The sequence below is a fragment of the Cebidichthys violaceus genome, unplaced genomic scaffold (assembly GCF_023349555.1).
Source record: "Cebidichthys violaceus isolate CVI_PGR_0920_01 unplaced genomic scaffold, fCebVio1.0.p SCAF_34, whole genome shotgun sequence".
NCBI lineage: Eukaryota > Metazoa > Chordata > Actinopteri > Perciformes > Stichaeidae > Cebidichthys > Cebidichthys violaceus.
Window position 1 is genome coordinate 2,573,461 of NW_027176528.1, and position 19,496 is coordinate 2,592,956.

Sequence of the window (19,496 nt, forward strand, 5' to 3'; positions counted from 1 at the left end):
GAGGGCTGTACCATCAATGTGATTGACAAGCAAATTAGCCTTGTAGGAAAATTATTCAAGATAAAAGTAGCAACAAAGTCAGGCATTTGACCTCAAGTGGCATCCCATCTCATCATACCAAGTTTCTAGTGGCGGGCCGTGCATTTTATACCTGGGCCTTCAGTGCTGTCCTACTACAGTTGAATCATCTCCTAATAACCTCATTATGACACCACAGCTACGGGTTATTATTTGTTTTGTGTAAACACCTCATATTCACATAACATTGCAACATTTGGCAAGTGAAATGAAATGTTACATGAAGCTCAACATCTACAAATACACTAACTGCAGAGTGCAGATACATGAATACGTGCATGACGGGATGCTTCGTCATTAACGGACAATGCATATAGTCAAAATCAATGTAATTAACACAATGACAAGAACAAAGTCGCAAGAACCAGTCACATATATTTATACAACAACAAAGCATGAAAAATCAATCCAGCAACACTGCAGCGCTAAAACACATATTCCACCGCACACTGAAGAGCACGAGCCATTCAAATATTATTCATATCAGAGGGAACAATATTAACCATTTCATAAAAACGACACCATAGACACATCAACACAGTAGTAACACTACTGCAGATGTAAAAACAAAAGCAGTTTACTTACCAAAGCTGCTGTTCACTTAAAGACAAAGTCCATCCTCCTTTCTTTGATTACAAAGAGTTTAATACCACGGTTGTACAGAACATCAATGCGGTTCAGTTCCAGCCAGAGGTCCTCCTGCGACGCAAAGTTGCAAAAGAAAAGCATTCCCAGCAGTAAAATTTGCAACACTTCTCCAACGCGGTTAGCCAGGAATACCGTTCGTACAAATCCTTTTCCTGGCTGGGTCAGGGATGATGTCCAGATTTTCTTGAAATGTCCTTCTCGAGAAATCCATTGAGTGTTAAAAAAACAAAAGCTAGGTAAAAAAAACTCTTACTACTACAAAGTTCTGCTAGCAAGCTTCACAACAGTCAGGCTAGCCCACTGACCAATCACGGCGCACGTTAATGATGACTTACTCGGCTAGGCCATCCAGAAGGTCTGGCACGTCAAAGGTCCAACATGTCAAACTAAAAATCGAATTGGTTGAAGACTATGACGATCAACAATATCGTGCCCATATACTTAAACTGCAAAGGGATTTACTTGTAATTCTGCAGGCCTCTGATCTGATTGGATAAAAGCTCTACTTAAAACAAGCTGTGCTGGAAGCAGCGCAACAGAGGAAGACAGTAGCTGTGCAATGAGATAATAAGCTTATGGGAAAAAATATTTAGAATAAATTATAAAATAGCTATAACTTTGTGATTCTGTCAAGGCCAGCAGAGAAGGCTTTGCTGGCCGTGACGGCCCACCAATGCAAGTTTCCACCTACTGTATGCTTTGCATGGACATAATAATATAATAACCCTCTTTTCATGGTGACCTTTGCCCTCTGACCCTGTGCTCCGTGCAGCTGAAGATGGTGCTCATCAAGTGCTGCGACATCTCCAACGAGGTGCGGCCCATGGAGGTGGCTGAGCCCTGGGTCGACTGCCTGCTGGAGGAGTACTTCATTCAGGTGGGACCAGAACTCACAACACATTCAAATGATTTTTAGGGTTTGCAGTTCTTTTAGACAGGGTAATCTTTTTCTGCAGCAATGATCACACATCATCATCATGTTAGCAATGATGAGACTAACTTTCTGTTAAATATATGATAAAAGATCAATGTAAAAAGAGAGAATTAAATCAATGGGATTAAGGAATCATAACAGGAAAAAGGATTTTATTCTGTTCATTTTCAAGCCATGAACTTCCCCTTAAAGCTGTATATGAATGAGCAAAAAATACATTCCTCCCTCCAATTCTTGATAAGCATGTTGATGGTGATTTTCTGTGTGTGTGTGTGTGTGTGCTGCTCAGAGCGACAGGGAGAAGGCTGAAGGGCTTCCCGTGGCTCCGTTCATGGACAGAGAAAAGGTCACCAAGCCAACAGCTCAGATTGGCTTCATCAAGTTTGTCCTCATCCCCATGTTTGAGACTGTGATGAAGGTGAATATGCAGGACACTGATTATGAAGATCAAAAGTAATATAGTTGCAAAGTGGGAGGTGCCACTGGTTATGGAGGTATTGATGTGAAGTAAGATTTGAATTAGTATGAATCAGCTTTGCAGCATGTGAGTCTTGTGGATCTTTTAACCCGACTCTTTTGATAGGGTTTGGCTTTTGGTGATCAAGTATTTCAAGTAAGCGACAATGAGCATACCCAAAGCCTTTGGCAATGAAAGCAAGTTGCACAAATATGCTAAGTGGGGCTGACTGCCGGTTGCCACACTAAATTAATGTTATGTAAAGCCACAATGCTCCTTTCACACAGTCATTCACCTTTCGTACGGATGATTGAGTTTCATGTCCACCTTGGAAAAGCTCAGATTCTCTGTCACCTCACATTGTCATTGAAATGATGATGAGTACATTTAGATAGATTTGGAAACATTCTTCACTTGTAATAAAATTTGGATTGTGTCCGGAGATGAGAAACCTGAAGATATGGGTCGTTCCCTCGTTTGGGCCACTTAGGATTTAAGCCGATAAACAAACGTACAGCTCCGCATAGTGTCACAGTAAACACACATGGCTAACACAAACTGTTGACCGACACCACACTAGAGACTATAAAATAGCTGTGTCATGTTTACTGGCTCTCAGAGTTTCAGCCGTTTGGTCAAATGTTAGTTGTTTTTTTTTTTATGATGACTGAAGACTGTAGATTCATTTGAATGGACCCAGTTAGTAGAGGTGAAATGCGGCCAGATCTTATATAATTGCACCTTTAAACAAACACACTGCTGCTTTAAAATGCCCGTTACAGTTATGCAGTTCTATGATACAAGGTGATGAGGTGTTTGCACTGAGTGTATCTGTGTGTGTGTGTGTGTGTGTGTGTGTGTGTGTGTGTGTGTGTGTGTGTGTGTACTAGCTGTTCCCACAGATTGAGGAGGCGATGGTGCAGCCACTCAGAGAGTCAAGAGACCGATACGAAGAACTCAAACAGATTGATGACGCCATGAATGAGGTTGGAGGTTTTCTATAAGTGTGTGGATGCAGGTACTTTGTCCTTGGTGCAGATTGTGACTGACAACAAGTAATGTTCCCTTCAGGTGCAGAAAAATAAAAGTGAGAACTTGACCATGAAGAAGAAGTAAGATGTTTTGAAAGGTAGGAAAGAACAGAACTTGCTGAAGTGTTTTCTGTCAGTGTATGGCCTGGTTTCTAACCTGGACAAATCAAATCTGTCTGTTTCAGCACCAGTGAGCGTAGAGCACGAGAGTGAAGCACTGAGACGTAAAGTAAACTGGAGTTGTCAGCCACATCGGTCCTTTCCATCACTCACTTCTTCTTGTTGAAGAGCAGAGGACCAGCAGGGTGTGTGATCTGGGAAAATCAGCTGGATTTCCAGTCTGTCACAGAAATGTGATGAAGTGGATTTGAGACAGCAGCTCTGAGACAGCGTTACAAACTACTGATGGACTCAAGGACCAGACGGACAATCCAAAGCCTTTTTCAGGAAATCTCAACTTTGACTACTTCAGTGAACAATATTTAGATACATATCTTGCAATGTTTTTTATTTAAATGTGTTGTTTTTTACAGATTGTACAGATTTTTAGTGACTTTTGTTCTTTCGTACAAAAAATAAAAGGATTACTTTCATTACAAAATCCTGCCTGGACTGTTAGTGTCTCTGCTTGATTTCTTATCTGCAACACAGCCTCTTGGTTTCAGCAATCCAAACCTTTTCTATACTTCGTTCTATACACTGTATGAACATGCAACGCTTATGTATAATGGTCTGCTAATTATGGCCCATTCACAAGGCTGGACTACTGAACCAGCAAAGTCAGTAACTGCCCTAGAGCCCTACTTTTCCCCTTAGTTTTTGGTGATTTGATAAACTGCACATTTGTTCAGAAATATGCTCCCCTAAGCACAACATCGGCTGCACCAATCAATACTTGCATGTTAATAATGGGTCAAGGGGCTATATTTAGTGTGAAAGAATCATTCATAGTGATGAATCTATAGAGAATTATCTTTACTACATTTCTCAGCTTTGCAAGTAGGAATCGTTTTAGCATCTTTTAGCTCATTGTTTTGGGTTTACGCCCTGCAACTTGAATTTTTTGGTTCACTCTCTCACCAGCCTCATTTCTGCAGACAGGTGTTCAGTGAAGAGGTCTGAGAAAGCCACTGTACCTGCTCAGCAGCAAACAGTAAACAGATACAGGTTTGTGATGAGCGGTGCTGACGCTGAAAAGTTGAGAATATTTGAATTAATATTTAAATGCTATGCGCATCTAAAAACATGGCAAAAGAAAAAAAATATGATTTTAGCTGGCGACGGGTTTTTCTAGCAACGTGTCTCTGTGTGACTGGGGCCTGGAGGTGCTGTGTGTGGGATCTGTCGGCATTTAGCTTTGAGGTTCAGATTGCGTCCATCTGAAACTTCTCCCGTGCATCAAGCGTGTAGGAGAACTATGATGGCTGACACGAAAACGCAAAAACACAAATGGTCCTCTCTGGAGCCAGTGTTTGGTTTGTCTGCTCTGGGCTGCTGTGGAAACATGGCGGTGCAAGTTGCATCATAGTGAACTCCATATGTAGATGTAAAAGTCTTGTTCTAAAGTCACAAAATCACGATTCATATTTTTAGGTGACTATACAATGAATAACAATACTTTTTTGCCAATAGATCCCCTCCAAATGCTACACACTGGGCATTTAAAGGCACATGTGAATGTTTCAACAGCAAAGTTCAAGACAGGATTGGAATCTGCTTAATTGCTCAACAGGTCCTCTAATCTCTATTGACACATACCCATCCAAACTCCATTCTGCTGATGAAAACCATGTTATCTGGTTGAATGCTCAGAACAGCTGCTAGATTGACCTGGAGTTATTCATGTTTTTTTCAACTAACACAAAAAACACCCAGAGTTATTAGTTTGTGAGCACAGACTGAACACAGCATGGCATTGGTTCAGTTTGTACATTTTGATATGACACTGTGGAGAAGCACAGGTGTAAGTAATATAACTACTTATAAAATATTGCGTACTACATACTACCTGTATATTTATACTAGTCTTTAGTATAACGTGTCCCCTGCAAAGACAATCGCTTGTATGTTGTACTTGTCACTTCCCATGTGAACAAACAACATACCAACATGGCTAGAGTTAGTGTGTTATTGTGCATGTTGGCTCACTGTCATGTAAATCAATGATCTGTTGGGGGGCCTTTGGAGATAATCTTGTCTTGGGCACGAGCAAGACACGTGACGGCCTGACTGGGGCGCACTCCTTCATCATAGCATTGTGCCTTGAACTTTGACCATGTAGGACTAAGATGAATTAACAGAATGGGAAAATGATCTGGACAGAAGATGCCTTTATTTTAAAACTATCCATAAATGCAAATAGTCTGAAAGGAAACCCAATATTCACCAGTTCAAGAATGGAATTAAATTCTACTTTGAAACACTAAAAAGGAGTGACAATTCATAAAGCCATCAGGACTATGGTTATCCACAACGCCCTCAGAAGCCCACAGTTGTGAAATTGCAACATGTATTTGAGACTAGTCTAGTAGTACCTATTCACAAACACTATCCCAACACCCAAAAGTCTGAACTGTACCATAGAAACGGTTTGTCATAATGTAAGACATACCACTTTCCAAGATCAAACAGCATGGCTGTCTTAGAGATAGAAAGCTTTCATGATTTCAAAAATGAATAATGCACATCATTTAGAGGGATTTTTTCTTAATGTTTAAAAAACGCAACACTGGGTTTTAATGTCACAGACTCATCTCTGAGTCATGAGTAAATCACATTAATCGTGCCACCTATAGCAATATACAGTGTAGATATACTGTATATGAATATAGGGGTTACGGTTGAGTGTTAACCCTGCATATGCTGTAGGGTTGTGGTTCACAGACTATTTACGTTCAACTTTATTATTAGGTACCTCTCTTCAACTGCTCATTTTCTCATCAGCCCATCATTATCTAATCTCTGGTCTGACCATACTGTGCTTCTCATGCAAATCAAAGACATTCTTCAAATCCAGGCATGCTGCATCAATTCTGTGCATGAGACAAAAATGCGTTAAAAAAAATGTGGCGTAACGCGCAGGAAGTAACAAGTCCAGAGTGTGGAGCAGCAGTGACTGTGAGGACAGGGTGTATGGTGCACATTCACAAATGGAATGCGTCATTCAGCGATGGTGGCAGAAACAGAAGGCACAGTTTAATTAGCTGCAATGTTTATTTTTCTAAATCAGCCAAAAATTTAAGCCAAACATAAAATTCCCTCTACACAGGCCATGTGGTCGAGCACATGCTCTCCACGTGCCTCATCAATACATCGCTCAAAGCATCAAACATAAAGGAAATAATAGCTCTCTCTCTCTCAAAGTGTCTGTTCAGGAAGATGACTGAATTCCAGCTTCTGACGTCTCCTTCTTGGCCTTCTTTTTGCCATTTGCTTTCTGTGCCGTCCCCCTCTTCAGCCGCTGCTCCTCCAGTCTCTGCTGCTTCTTCTGCAGGTATGTCGTCACGTTGTCAAAGCTCACCTTGTACAGGTGATCGAAGCGGCTGTCGGTCCTTGAGGAGGCTGTTGTGTAAGAGGAAATGGTTGGTGACAGGAACCACATGCACAGGACAAATAGTAGATGGGGACATAAACCAAAAACGTCATACTCGGGTCATATCTGACCGCATATGTTGATGTCATCCGAAATTGTCTTTGGAAGATGGAAGCAAGAAACACTATATTACATGCTATGCACCCTGACAATTGCTACACATACACAGAGTGAGGTGACAGTTACATTTACTCCACGTATGTCATCATTCCACTGCTGGCTCTTGAGGTGGTGTCCAGCAAACAATGTGGGCTTCATAGATCATTGGCAGACTTTCTGGGGGAAACCTGGTCTGCTTAGGAGAAACGGCTTTCTTCCCCCTTTAGATGGAGCGGATCTCATATCTAGAAACCTGAGCCAGTTTATTAGAGGACTTAGTCTATAGCAACCCGGAGTTGAGACCAGGAAGCAGAGTTGCAGTCTAACACACTTCTCTTGCGCTGCCATTTGTTATACGGTAGTTTACCGTGCCCCAAGTCTGTATTCTGAATACAGTTTAGTCCTTAAAACAGATAAAGTAATTATTGTAGGTGACTTTAATATTCATGTGGATGTTGATAATGATAGCCGTACTACTGCGTTTATCTCATTTGATTTGATTGGCTTCTGTCAGAGTGTACAGAAACCCACTCACTGTTTTAACAACACCCTCTATCTTGTTCTGGCTTATGGCATTAAAATAGAAGATTTAATAGTCTTAATACAGAATCCTCTTTTATCGGACCATTATCTAATAACTTTTGAATTTCTACTACCGGAGTGTACCCCATTAGGCAAAACATTCTACACTGGATGTCTATCTGAAAGTGCTGTAGCTCAATTTAAAGAAGCAATTCCATCTGCATTTAATTTAATATCATGCCTCAATATAACAGAGGACTCCTGTGATAACTTTAGTCCGTCCCAGGTTGTTCATCTTGTCGGTAGTGCTACAAGCTCACTGACACTAGATTCTATTGCTCCTCTAAATAAGAATATAGTAAAATAAAGGAGGTTTGCTCCATTGTATAGCCCTCAAACCCGCAAATTAAAGCAAACATCATGAAAACTTGAAAGAACATGGTGCTCCACCAATTTGGAAGAATCTCGGTTAGTCTGGCGGGACAGTCTTAAACATATAAGAAGGCCCTCCGTAATGCCAGAGCAGCCTATTGCTCATCAATAGAGAAATATAAGAACAACCCCGGGTTTCTCTTCAACGCTGTAGCCAGACTGACAGAGAGTCACAGCTCTGTTGAGCAAAGTATTCCTACAGACCTCAGGAGTAATGACTTCATGAACTTCTTTAATGATAAGATTATAACTATTGGATAACATTAATAATGTATTCCTATAGACCTCAGTAGTAATGACTTCATGAACTTCTTTAATAATAAAATTATAACTATTAGAGAGAACATTAATAATCTCCTGCCCTCAACCAGTACTGATCTATCCTCAAACAGAGTAACCTTGGAAACAGCTGTAAACCCTGATATACATTTAGATGGCTTTACTTCCATCGACCATGACAAATTGACTTCAACGATGTCTACGTCTAAACCTTCTACCTGTCTCTTAGACCCTATACCAACTAGGCTGCTTAAGGAAGTTTTACTGTTAATTAGCACATCTTTACTAGATAAGATCAACCTGTCTTTACTAACAGGCCATGTACCACAGTCCTTCAAAGTAGCTGTAATTAAACCTCATCTTAAGAAGCCCACTCTCGATCCAGAGGTGATGGCTAACTATAACCTTCCCTTCCTCTATAAGATCCTTGAGGAACCAGTTTTGTGACTTTCTACATAACAATAGTTTATTTGAGGATTCTCAGTCAGGATTTAGAGAGCATCATAGCACAGAGACAGCTCTGGTGAAAATGACTAATGACCTTCTAATTGCATCAGGCACTTGGACTTGTCTCTGGTCTGGTCGTGTTAGACCTTAGTGCTGCATTCAACTCCATTGACCATTACATCCTGTTACAGAGACTAGAACATTTGATTACCATTAAAGGAACCGGTCTAAGCTGGTTTAAGTCCGATTTATCAGATCAATCTCAGTTTGTAAATGATGAAACCTCGATGAACACCAACGTTAGTCATGGAGTTCCACAAGGTTCTGTGCTTGGACCAATCTTATTCACCTTATATATGCTTCCTTTAGGCAATATTATCAGAAAACACTCTATAAACTTTCATTGTTATGCAGATGATACTCAATTATATCTATAAATCAAGCCAGATGAAACCAACCAGCTCGTTAAACTTAAAGCATGTCTTAAGGACATAATTACCTGCAACTTCCTGATGTTAAACTCAGACAACAGTGAGGTTATTATACTTGAACCATTAAAACCATCAAAAAAATGATCTAATGATATAGTTTCCATGGCCACAGCCTTAAGCCCCATCATAAAAAATCTCAGAGTTCTCTTTGATCAGGATATGTCCTTTAAATCCCACATAAAATAAATTTCAAGGACTGCCTTTTTTCACCTAAATCAGGCACATCCTGTCTCCAATGAGTCTCTCAGGACTCTCCAGTTGATCCAAAATGCTGCAGCACGTGTACTAACAACGACTGGGAAAAGAGATCATATTACTCCATCTGTATGCAGTCATGTCCCACTAATGCATGTTACTAACTTGGCTTCTTCACCAGAGTCTTTGTGCTTTCTCCCTGTGGCCCTGCTCAACACCCACTGCTACTATTAATGCCACTAAACCTCATCTACAAACCTGCAGATGGGGACATACTGGAGTTCCCCACAGAAGCCCCACAGCAGGGCTGTCCCCGCCCTCAGTGATTCACAATGTCACACACTGTACTAGTTAGATCATTACAGAGGCCACTCTGATCAAACACATCATCAAGAACAAAACCCCTGCTGAATAAACCCTGTGTCAGCGACACTAGATGTTTGGGGGAGGCCATGTGACTCTACAGGCTATTTCTGTCTAGAGGGTGTGAGAGGGGCGAGGATGAGAGAGGGAGGACATAGGAGATGCACCGACAAGAGGCCAAAAGGCCACATGGAAGTATGTGCGTGCGTGCGTGCGTGCGTGCGTGTGTGTGTGTGTGCGAGATGACTCACCCTCAAGTGTCTCCCAGTGTGGCTTGAATGCTTCAGTCACTCTGTTCAGTTCAGGGCTCTCAGCATCACACTAGATGGAGCAGGAGAGTGTGCAGGTCAGGTACAGTCAGCACACACAGGAGATGAAGTGTGCTGAGGAAATGTGAAATACTAAAGATGGCCACAGTCAGTACACACTGCAGAATGATTACATCATACAGAAGCAGCTACTGTACCTAACTCCCTTTAAAAATGGCATTTTAATATCAGGAGATTCCCAGAGGTTGTGACTGCCTAATGAACAGAGAGTAGGTAGTAGATAGCATGGCAACCACAAATGTCCTGCAGTAAACCACATGTCATGCTCTCTACTATACTGCTTAATTTAACCTTTATTTACACTGAGGAACAAGAATCCTCTTCAACAAATGGACTGAGTTTACACCATAAAAATATAATACTGGATAATTTCTATCATAATAATTACTGCATCATCCAAGCAAGTGTGAATCAAACACATCAGTGTAATATAACCATCACTGAAACATGTAAAGCTGGGATTAGTCATTTCCTCATTGGGATGTTTGGAGATTTAATAGAATAAATATGTGACCAAGCATCAGTGAGTGGTTTCCATTGGCCATCCTTCATCTAAAATGTAATTAATAATTTGTATCCGAGTTTAAGATGTAGGCAAATTCACATTCAAACTGTGAGACTGTGTCACATTAGTTTTTCACTTTGTAAAAGCTCATACTGAGCTGCAATACTCATATTGGCCAGATGTGCATGAACAGGTGGTTGAGTTGTGTGTGAGGTCAGAGCTCCTCAACTGACCAATCAGAGCTCCTGTTGCTGCTTTAGTTTTTGACAAGTGTTTAAGTTAAGAGTTTTGTAATGTATCGTCATTTAAGCACAAAAATATTTTTTTATTCAATTATATGTTATAATGTAATGTGCAGCAAAGCTTGAACAAAGGGCTCAGGGCCTTCGATGTTTGTCAAAAATAAATACTGTTTCAATTCTTCTTCCTCCCAGCAGTCTCATCATACTGTATGTTATAGTAAACATCTGACTGACAAGCCCACGATTCCAGTGCAAATGTAGCCAATATGTAGATTTTCATGACTTCAATATCTTCAACTAATCCTTTTGTGTGTATGTGCTTATGTAAGAAACAAACAACAGTTAGGACATGTGTCTGAATGTATCACACTGTACCTCCCAGGAGTCTTGTCTGTGTGTGTAAATTTGGAGTGGTGCATCACCGGAGTCCATCAGCACCCAGAGACGGCCCTCCGGGTCAAAGGCCATGTCCAGGGGACAGTGGGGCAGGAAGAGCCTGCTGTGTGGCACAAGCTTGTCTTCGCCCTCCTGGTCCAGGGTAAAAAACTGAACGGTGGACACTCTGAGGACACACAGGACACATCAAACTGTTGAATCAATCAAGGGATTACTCAGTTCATCTATCATTGTATTAAATGTATTCTGAACGTGGAACATTGAAGGGATGGCTTCACTTTGTGACTCTGACTTACAGTGTTTTTATTTTTTTAACATTTTATAACATGTTCATCTACATGTACAGTATATACTATAAAGCTCTACAGTGACCTTTTGCCTCTAAAGAACCAAAAATACATCATGACCAAGTTAAAAGCAGCTCTCTGTCCACAGCAAATCTAGAAAAAGGTTTGGAACTTTAAATGACTGTGGGAAACGTTTAACAGGTTATGAAACATTCTCAGTTTAATACTGCTACCTCTACATGACCTACATCAGTAAAAGAGAACTTCAGTGAAAACAGAGTCTATTTCTATACAGTTATTCTTAGTTATTGTCGTTGGTGCTACTGGGTCAGATTACTTGTTCACTCACTCCACTTCTACATGGTTGTTTTCCTTTCCCTTTTTTAGAATCCATTTATTGTATTTCGGTCATCCTGTGATCACATCACTTTCCAGTACTGATATTCAGAGGTGAAAAGTAATCCAGTACATTTTCTTAAATACTGAGCCTTCACAATTTTACTCGACATTTCAGAGGACAATATTGTATTTTTTGCTTCGCTACACCCTGCCCCTGATTGGCTAATAGTTAGTCCCTCCGCTATGTTTATTGGTCGATTACTTTTTAATTGAAAAAACATAAATAAGTAAAGGAGAACAAAACACAATGTGGATGTTCAGTGCCTAAAAAAGGGGACGCAATCCTTAGTGAATATCTCAGTGTCTGCTCTCCATAGTTTGTATACTCACCTTTCACACTGCACAGCTACATGGCGAGCGTCAGGAGAGCTGGTGATACGGCATACAGTTGACTTGTGGGAAATAAAACAAAGACAGGGAGTGGTGAAGTCGTTACAGGAATCTTACTGTTCTTTTTACAAAATAAGGGGATGTACTTACTGTCTTTGTACTGGTACTTAATAAGTAAGAGCATCAACGTGGTTTTGCCTGATTGCTCTAAATATCTAAAGATTACGGTCACTTTAAAGCTGCATTACTACATCTTTTTATTTTCACAATAGATGAAATGACTATGTATATTGTGAAAGGTGTTGCTCGTAGTAACAAACCCTCATTAGAGAATTATCATCAGCTCTACAGAGCGTTTTAGCCTCTTTCTGCTCATTGCTGTGGTGTTCGGACTGCTTCCAGTGAAAAAGCTCTGATGTACTGAGTGCAAACAACACTAAAGTAAAACACACACTGCAACAGCGTGGAATGATCCTTTTAAGGAAGAAAAACAATATTGTGGCGGTATCGCTGCACATGAACATGTTTACTGACTTTAGAAGAACAATAAAGTGCTTTAATCATGTAAATGCCACCATACTGCAGCGATGGGAAGCAGCAGTTTCCCAAGTTGACAAAACAAAGCAATATGAAAAGACCAAACCTTGTGGTCTGAAGTTTTGAATGGGTTTTCACAAAAAGCAAAAAAACAACAACAAAAAAACAGTTTATTGCCTACATTAATCATTTTTCAAATGGCCAAAAGAGTGAGACCATCTAAATATATATATTTATGAATTGTATCAGAAATGTTGTATTTTAATTTATTTTCATAAAATGTACAGTCCAAGTTGTAGGAGTAGTAGAAGACATTCTGTTGCATCATTACCCATAGATCTTGATTATTATGGGCATATTGCCTTTGAAATTTAGATTTTATACTAGGTGATCTTATTTTTTTCTTTGCTGCATCTGGAATGGCAATATAAATAGATTTATTTACAATGGATTCCTTTTCCTTAGCTTCTTACATTTCAAATGAGACCAGAATTATGCCTTATGTTTGAGGAGCTATTTCTGATTGATTTCAGGTGGGCTATTTCAGGTTTGTCTGAGGGATAGGGCTAGATGTTAACAGGTTAGCATGCTAATATTTGCTAATTAGCAAAAAACACAAATGACAGCTTTGGTCATAAACCAAAAAGTCAGAGGATTACCAAAGTCATTATAATTTATCCAGCAGGGAATATTTGGACTATATGCATCAAATTTGATGGCAATAGAGGTTGAGACATTTCACTCAAAACCACAAATGGTGACCTCATGGTGGTGCTAGAGGAAAAGTCAAGGAATCATTACAGTCAGTGGGATTCATTCTCTGGGGATCATGAATGTCTGAAGCGGTTTGTGGCAATCCATCCAATAGTTGGTGAGATACATCAGTGAAAGATGAAGGGTGCAGGTATCACCAGTCATCAGGACATGCTTACCTTGTGTTTGACAGCCTCAGAGCTCGGTGCATCTTCAAGCTGCTTGAGGTCCCAGCTCTGCAGCTTACGGCCAGACTCGTACTCCCACAGCTTCATGGTCCCGTCCTGACAAACACACATATTACATCACATTGGTTTCAGTTAATCGTCCCTGATGAAACCTTTGGGTCAGTTTGATGTTATGCAGATCTTTGCTGCATTAAAATACAAACTTATGTCTTGTACAAGCGTGAGACTGTTTATGCGGAAGTGTTTAAATAGTAAGGTTTTAGAGTAGATGCATGTGTTTGTGAAGTAGTGAGCATACAACTGGATAAATGACACTTGGACTTCACTGCACGAGTTGTGTGACATTTTGTAAACAGATGTTTTGATATGATTTTGCTGTTTTTGATGACGCCCCCATTTACTTCAATTGATCAAGACTTTTCTCCGTTCACCGGGAAAGCATGACGAAAAACAAAAGTTTTCATCAAGAAACCAAGGTAACATCTTGATTTCAATCCCCATTGTGTTACCTCCTTCAGTGATAGATAGTGACAAACAAACTGATAAACAATTGGTCATTTTGTGAAGTATTCCTTTAAAAAGCAGATGAAAATCCAAGGCCAAATCCCAATGTCCTCCCTAAACCCTGAGCCCTGAACCCTCAAGGACTTAATTTACATCACCTGGTAAGTGGTTGAGTGTGAGAGGCTGCAAGGGCTCGAAATGGTATAAATATGAATGGGACAGCACTTTGCTGCAACATATCACGTTACCATGAACACAACAAAAAATCTGATGTATAATTGTACTCCCTGATTAGAACGTCTTCAGGCTCTTTCCTGAAATGATGAGAGGTCATTTCATATAATCTATTTACTTGTTTTTGTCAAAACATCTTTGATGACAAAATCAAATATTTGATGAATACATAAATAAATATCCTCTGATTTCAAGTTTATTTTTTGTTCCATCTTTAACCCTTAATGTTTCTGAGTAAATATAATAAGACAGGCTGAACACACGTGAGCCGTCCTCTTTGTTTACCTTTTTTTTTACGTCTCCTGGTTACCCCGTGTTTAACGTCACATTGCAATGATTAGTGGGTAATTCCCTTAGGCTAAGTCAGCATACCATGCTGACTTACGGAAAGGGTTCATAAAGGGCTCAAAATGTCTGCGAGAGAGCCTCAAACACTTGACGATTTGACAGTGGGACGGTCCTAAACCCTCACGGACTTCGCGGGAGCGCGCCTCAAAGTCCGTGAGTCCGTAAGGGGGGACATTGGGATTTGGCCCAAGACTCACATCGACACCCAAATCTTTTATTGACGATAGACTAAAATGGAGGGCATGAAGCTCATAACGTAGCCTGCATGTATGTATGTTGTGTGTATGTATGTTAATGTAACTTGTAATGCACACACCCCTGATCCAGACAGCAGCCAGTTTGGATGACCTGGAGGGACCAGCAGAGCACTGACAAACCTGAAAGAAAACACAGGAAGAGTATTAATCAAATAAAACTTTACCAAACCTCAATGAGCACCCCTACGCGCACACACACACACACACACACATGCACACATTCAGCTTTTTTCTTACCTTGAAAAAGGAGCAATGACTGTCTAAATGCACAGTTTAAGTTAGCAGGACTCATACGGTTGTTGATCAATACAAACCACACAGTGACTACGGGGCCAGTCTGGGTTTTCTGGCTTTTCACATTTACCTGACTCTACTCCAGCAGCTGTTGGTGTGTCCCTGAGCATACAACCATCCAAACTGTGGTTTAAGCTTTAAGTTACAGGGGGCTTATACTGCAGCTTCTAAACCGTATACGGTCTGCCCAGACAGGTGATAGACAGGAACACAGCATTACGCTGTATTGAATATTCATTCAAACATTTTCAGTTTGCCCTACAATAACTGTCACCTAACATTCTACTAAAATAAGGTCTAAAATGTATTACACTATATAAGTATTGCAAGAGGAACCTTACAAAGCATCTAGGAGAAAGTGTTCCCCTTCCCCTAGGTTCAGTTACTCACTGTTGATGTCCCAGGCAGAAGGACTGGATGTTGTATGGAGACCGGAGGTGGCTCACTCTGATCTTCTCGTCACGGTCTGCTGTGATGATGTACTTGTCGTCGGGTGACATGCTCTGAAAGACAGCAGAAGGGGGCAATCATTCAGTCGCTCAACTCAGGCAGACACATTATGAGACAATGGTAGACTAATAAGCCCAAGATCACGAGGGGATAAATGTGTCAGCAGTGTGCTTGCCAGGAACAGAAAAAAACAAACCCTGTCCTGTTTCATGTTCTGCTTTCTGTTGGAGTCAACAGTAACAGGTGCAGCGTTTTACCCAGAGATCAACATTGTTAAAAAAAAATGCCAAAGGTGCAGCACTCAGAGCAGAATGGACGCCTACCGACTCGTCACGCTCCCATTGCAAATAATTCAAAAAATATACTGGTCGCAGGAAGAGAGGCTTCATTGTAAATGGCCCTTAATACAGCATTATTATCAGGAATATCACCACAGACACCCAGTTCATAATAACGCAAATGTAAAAGAGGCAGAATGTATTGGCTGAAACAAAATCTGGGAACCCATTGGCTATTGCTCAACGAAGATTTCGTTTTTTGGGGGTTCGTTTAAAATTAGCTTGTAAACTGACTTGTGAAATAATCCGGTTGTACATCTGTCTCTAAACTCCAATACCAGGCTTGCATCTGAAGTTGCTAATATGACTGTAAACAACGAGCAGCTCATGGAAAAGAAAGTCTTGACCTGGATATCCACTGGCTCCACGAGAACCCCAGTAATACAGCCCTCAGAGGATATCCGTCGTCAGACCGATAGTGATGGGTTCCAAAATTGGTGGGCCATAGGCTGTGTTACCTCCTTCGGTGATAGATAGTGACTTAACATGGACTTCAAAAAAAATCTTTAAGATTGCCACTTTAAGTAGCAATAACATAATGTTCTTTGAAAGGTACATTTTTTTATATTCTTTCTTGTAGTGCTGACGGGCCTCAGAGCTCCAGAGTTAAGGTTCTTGCTTTGGTTCTTGTGTTTGTTTAATGTCGTTCAAACGCGTACATATTTGATAGACCATGCCATTAACGTGTGAAGCCAATCCGCCAGTGTATATACAGGATGTCGAATGATAAACGCAGAGTAATGGAAAAAGATATGCTATATATATTATGGTACAAGGTCTTGTGGTTTTAAACATAATGAATTGAGGTGACAATTATTGTGCATTTGTCCATACAGCAACATAAGTTGGTAGCAAATATTATGCATCGTATCCTTTTATTGAACACTTTGGATTTACCCGGACCTGGTAGTGTCCAGTGTCGGGGCTAAATGTACTGACTTTAACAAAAAATGATTTGGTTGGGTATCTCCTTGTTTGTGCTACTGTTCAAAATAAGTGAGAAGAAGGTTTTTTTTCCTCTGCACAGAACTCACACAGCACAGCGGCTCCTAAACCGGGGGAAGAACTGCACTTTCTGTATCCTGTTTAACTTTGAATGTGAATCTTTAAACACCTGCAAATAGTGAGACATTTTGTTATCAGTTCTCCAGACTACAGTTGTGATAGTTTTTGTTTGCCCAGCGTTGGTGTTCCTTACTACAGCTAGCAGCATAGACAGGTGGCCCATCTTCAGCTCGCCCTCTCTCTGCGGCTCCACCACTGAGAAGGAGTACACATCTCCTGATTTGTCAGTCGCCAGCAGCTCGTCCTCTGCCTGGCTGAATATCAGGGAGGTACATCTCCTCACCACCCACCTGCGTAACACACAGACACGCACGGCAACTATTAACACACTCCATCCTGATCTGTACAGTACATGAATCTGCTGTGGATGAAGTTGTACCTGATGCTGATACACTGCCATGACGACTCACAGTGAAACAGGACCAGTCTCTTGGTGTCATCAGTCAGCGCCACCAGCTTTCCAGATGAAGCCACGGCGAAGGCAAGAACTTTGTCGCTTCCCGTTTCCTCTGAGGCACCGCCATCACTGAAGACAGCAGAGACAAGCTACAGCTGTTACAGTTACTATTCATATTCCAAGTATATTCTATTAACCTTTCCTTGGATCTGTTCTCATTCCAAAAAACTTAAAACTAAATCATGTTAAATCTGTTACTTTTTTATGTCTTCTTTTCTTTTTTGTATGCATTTCTCTTCTTGCTTGTGTCTTCCTATGTGTCTATTTACAGTGAGGCATGTTTTTAGATATGTAAATGCTTCAAGAATAAATGGTAGAATATAGTCATGTGCTTGTTCTTACCTGTTGTTATCATCCTTCCCATTCTTTGGCTTCTTCTCAGCAGTGCTGCAGTCAAACACAAACACTTCTCTGCAATAAAGTACAAAGTCGGATGAGTTCCTGCACAATGCCACTTTCATAATGACTTGTTATTTTTTCAACAATTTATTTATTTAGTTTGAGTTCAGTTCAGCTGTATCTTTAAATATCAGGAAAATAAAACTGCGGTCCTGTTGGTGTAGATTTATTCCCTGGCTTGTATTACTTGAAGCAGAAAATGTTTCCTTCACTCACCACAAGGGGAAGTAACAAACTATGATTTGTGTTATTATTGTGCCAATTCAACGTGAAATGAATGTGCTTAATTGCTTGATTTGATCATTATTAATTTTAAATTGTGTATCAGTAGTTACTAATAACTCAATTGTGAATCATAAACCCATGTATTATTGTAGAAAGGTGAAGAAAAGTGATGGCACTCAGCTTCAGCCATTATTATACTATTACTATACTATCCTCTGACAGAGAAGAAACACAAACCTAAAAACTGTTGACACTGACTATAATATGTCTGTGGCACAGAGCATCCAACAGTATTATTACTGAAAACTGACTAGATTCGTAATGTATTAATACTCTAATCAGATTACGGCTGCAACTAGCATATCTAACTATTTTGTGCAGAAAATATAAGACAATAGGAAAAAGGCTCATCAAGAGGTCACAAAGCAGAAAATGCTTTGTCCAAGCAACATTCCAAACCCAAAGATACTCAATTTACAATATGGAAATGTATAGAAAAGAGGCAATGCCTCTTGTTGGAGAAGCTGAAACCAGTCAGAGAACCCATGGTGTCTCTGATTGAAAAAATAATGAAATGCTTAAAGAGAAAATCAATGAATTGTTTCAGTACTAAATCAGATAATTCATGATTTCAATGGATCATTGAACTGTATTGTATTGAGACACTGGTTCTTGCACAGCTACTTGAATAAAAAAAAGTGTATGTAAACAAAATGATCAAATATTTATTTAGGATTACTTTGATACTCAAGTATTGTGCTGAAAGCACCGCCCTTCAGAGGAGTCTTCAACCCATACTAGCAGTCTCCATAAGTAATCTTCCTCAGCTTGACTGACACTGAAGAACTAGTACTGTTGCAGCAGGAGGATACAAGTGCTCTTCTTGCATTAACCATATAACTTTGTGGATGAAGACAGCACCAAACAAGGTGGTGGTGATGATAATGATGATGAGATAAAGGCAAACCTGTGTCACACAGATGCCACAACATCTTCACACACATTTCCAAACGCATGTGCACTGTAATCCTTTCTACAAACCTGGAAATTAACCTAGACATCTATCCATGCAAAGACGGTCAGCTAGCTAACTCTGCTAGTCAGTATAGATAACTTGATCCACAGGCAAAATAACATCAAGAAATAATGAAACTAATGTTTAAAGTTGTTCAAACCTGGCCTGTTTGGTGTGAACTGCTACGAGTTTCTTGTCGCAGGCGAAAATAAACCACTCTCCACAGAAACCGACGGCAGTCATGGTTGTTGTGTGTGTATCATGCGACGGTAGCCCACGCGGGGAACTGTATTTTGTCGCGCGCTAATTGCGTCACAAACCACACAACTCACGCCCCCTCGAAAAAGTACAGAATGTACACATGAGATGCACGAGA

General features: G+C 40.3%; 2 protein-coding genes across 4 annotated transcripts in view; one reads left to right on the forward strand and one right to left on the reverse strand.

Annotated features, from left to right (window-relative positions):
* The window catches only part of pde9aa (phosphodiesterase 9aa), a 47,308-nt gene extending 43,559 nt beyond the window's left edge, over positions 1-3,749 (forward strand). For all 3 annotated transcript variants that reach the window (XM_068725148.1, XM_068725150.1, XM_068725151.1), the window contains 5 exons: positions 1,499-1,603; positions 1,950-2,078; positions 3,008-3,103; positions 3,189-3,246; positions 3,334-3,749. In XM_068725148.1, coding sequence (XP_068581249.1) covers positions 1,499-1,603; positions 1,950-2,078; positions 3,008-3,103; positions 3,189-3,233 — 375 coding nt within the window. In that variant the 3' untranslated portion in view covers positions 3,234-3,246; positions 3,334-3,749. The remainder of the gene's footprint in view (positions 1-1,498; positions 1,604-1,949; positions 2,079-3,007; positions 3,104-3,188; positions 3,247-3,333) is intronic.
* Positions 3,750-6,342: 2,593 nt separating this feature from the next.
* Positions 6,343-19,421, reverse strand: wdr4 (WD repeat domain 4). The gene is made up of 11 exons (XM_068725143.1): positions 19,281-19,421; positions 17,824-17,892; positions 17,404-17,550; positions 17,158-17,314; positions 15,562-15,674; positions 14,937-14,997; positions 13,526-13,630; positions 12,057-12,118; positions 11,020-11,206; positions 9,820-9,889; positions 6,343-6,709 (listed from the first exon to the last, which is right to left on the reverse strand). The coding sequence occupies exons 1-11, from the start codon at positions 19,361-19,363 to the stop codon at positions 6,519-6,521; spliced, it is 1,245 nt and encodes a 414-aa protein (XP_068581244.1). The 5' UTR covers positions 19,364-19,421; the 3' UTR covers positions 6,343-6,518.
* Positions 19,422-19,496: the final 75 nt, after the last annotated feature.

Bases quoted from the DNA above. Each gene is read 5' to 3' on its own strand.
- wdr4 (XM_068725143.1), bottom strand. From the start codon at position 19,363: ATGACTGCCGTCGGTTTCTGTGGAGAGTGGTTTATTTTCGCCTGCGAC. The intron at 17,315-17,403 runs GTACAACTTCAT...TGTGTTACGCAG, and splicing joins TGGCAGTGTATCAGCATCAG to GTGGGTGGTGAGGAGATGTA. The intron at 14,998-15,561 runs GTGAGTAACTGA...GTTTTCTTTCAG, and splicing joins TTCTGCCTGGGACATCAACA to GTTTGTCAGTGCTCTGCTGG.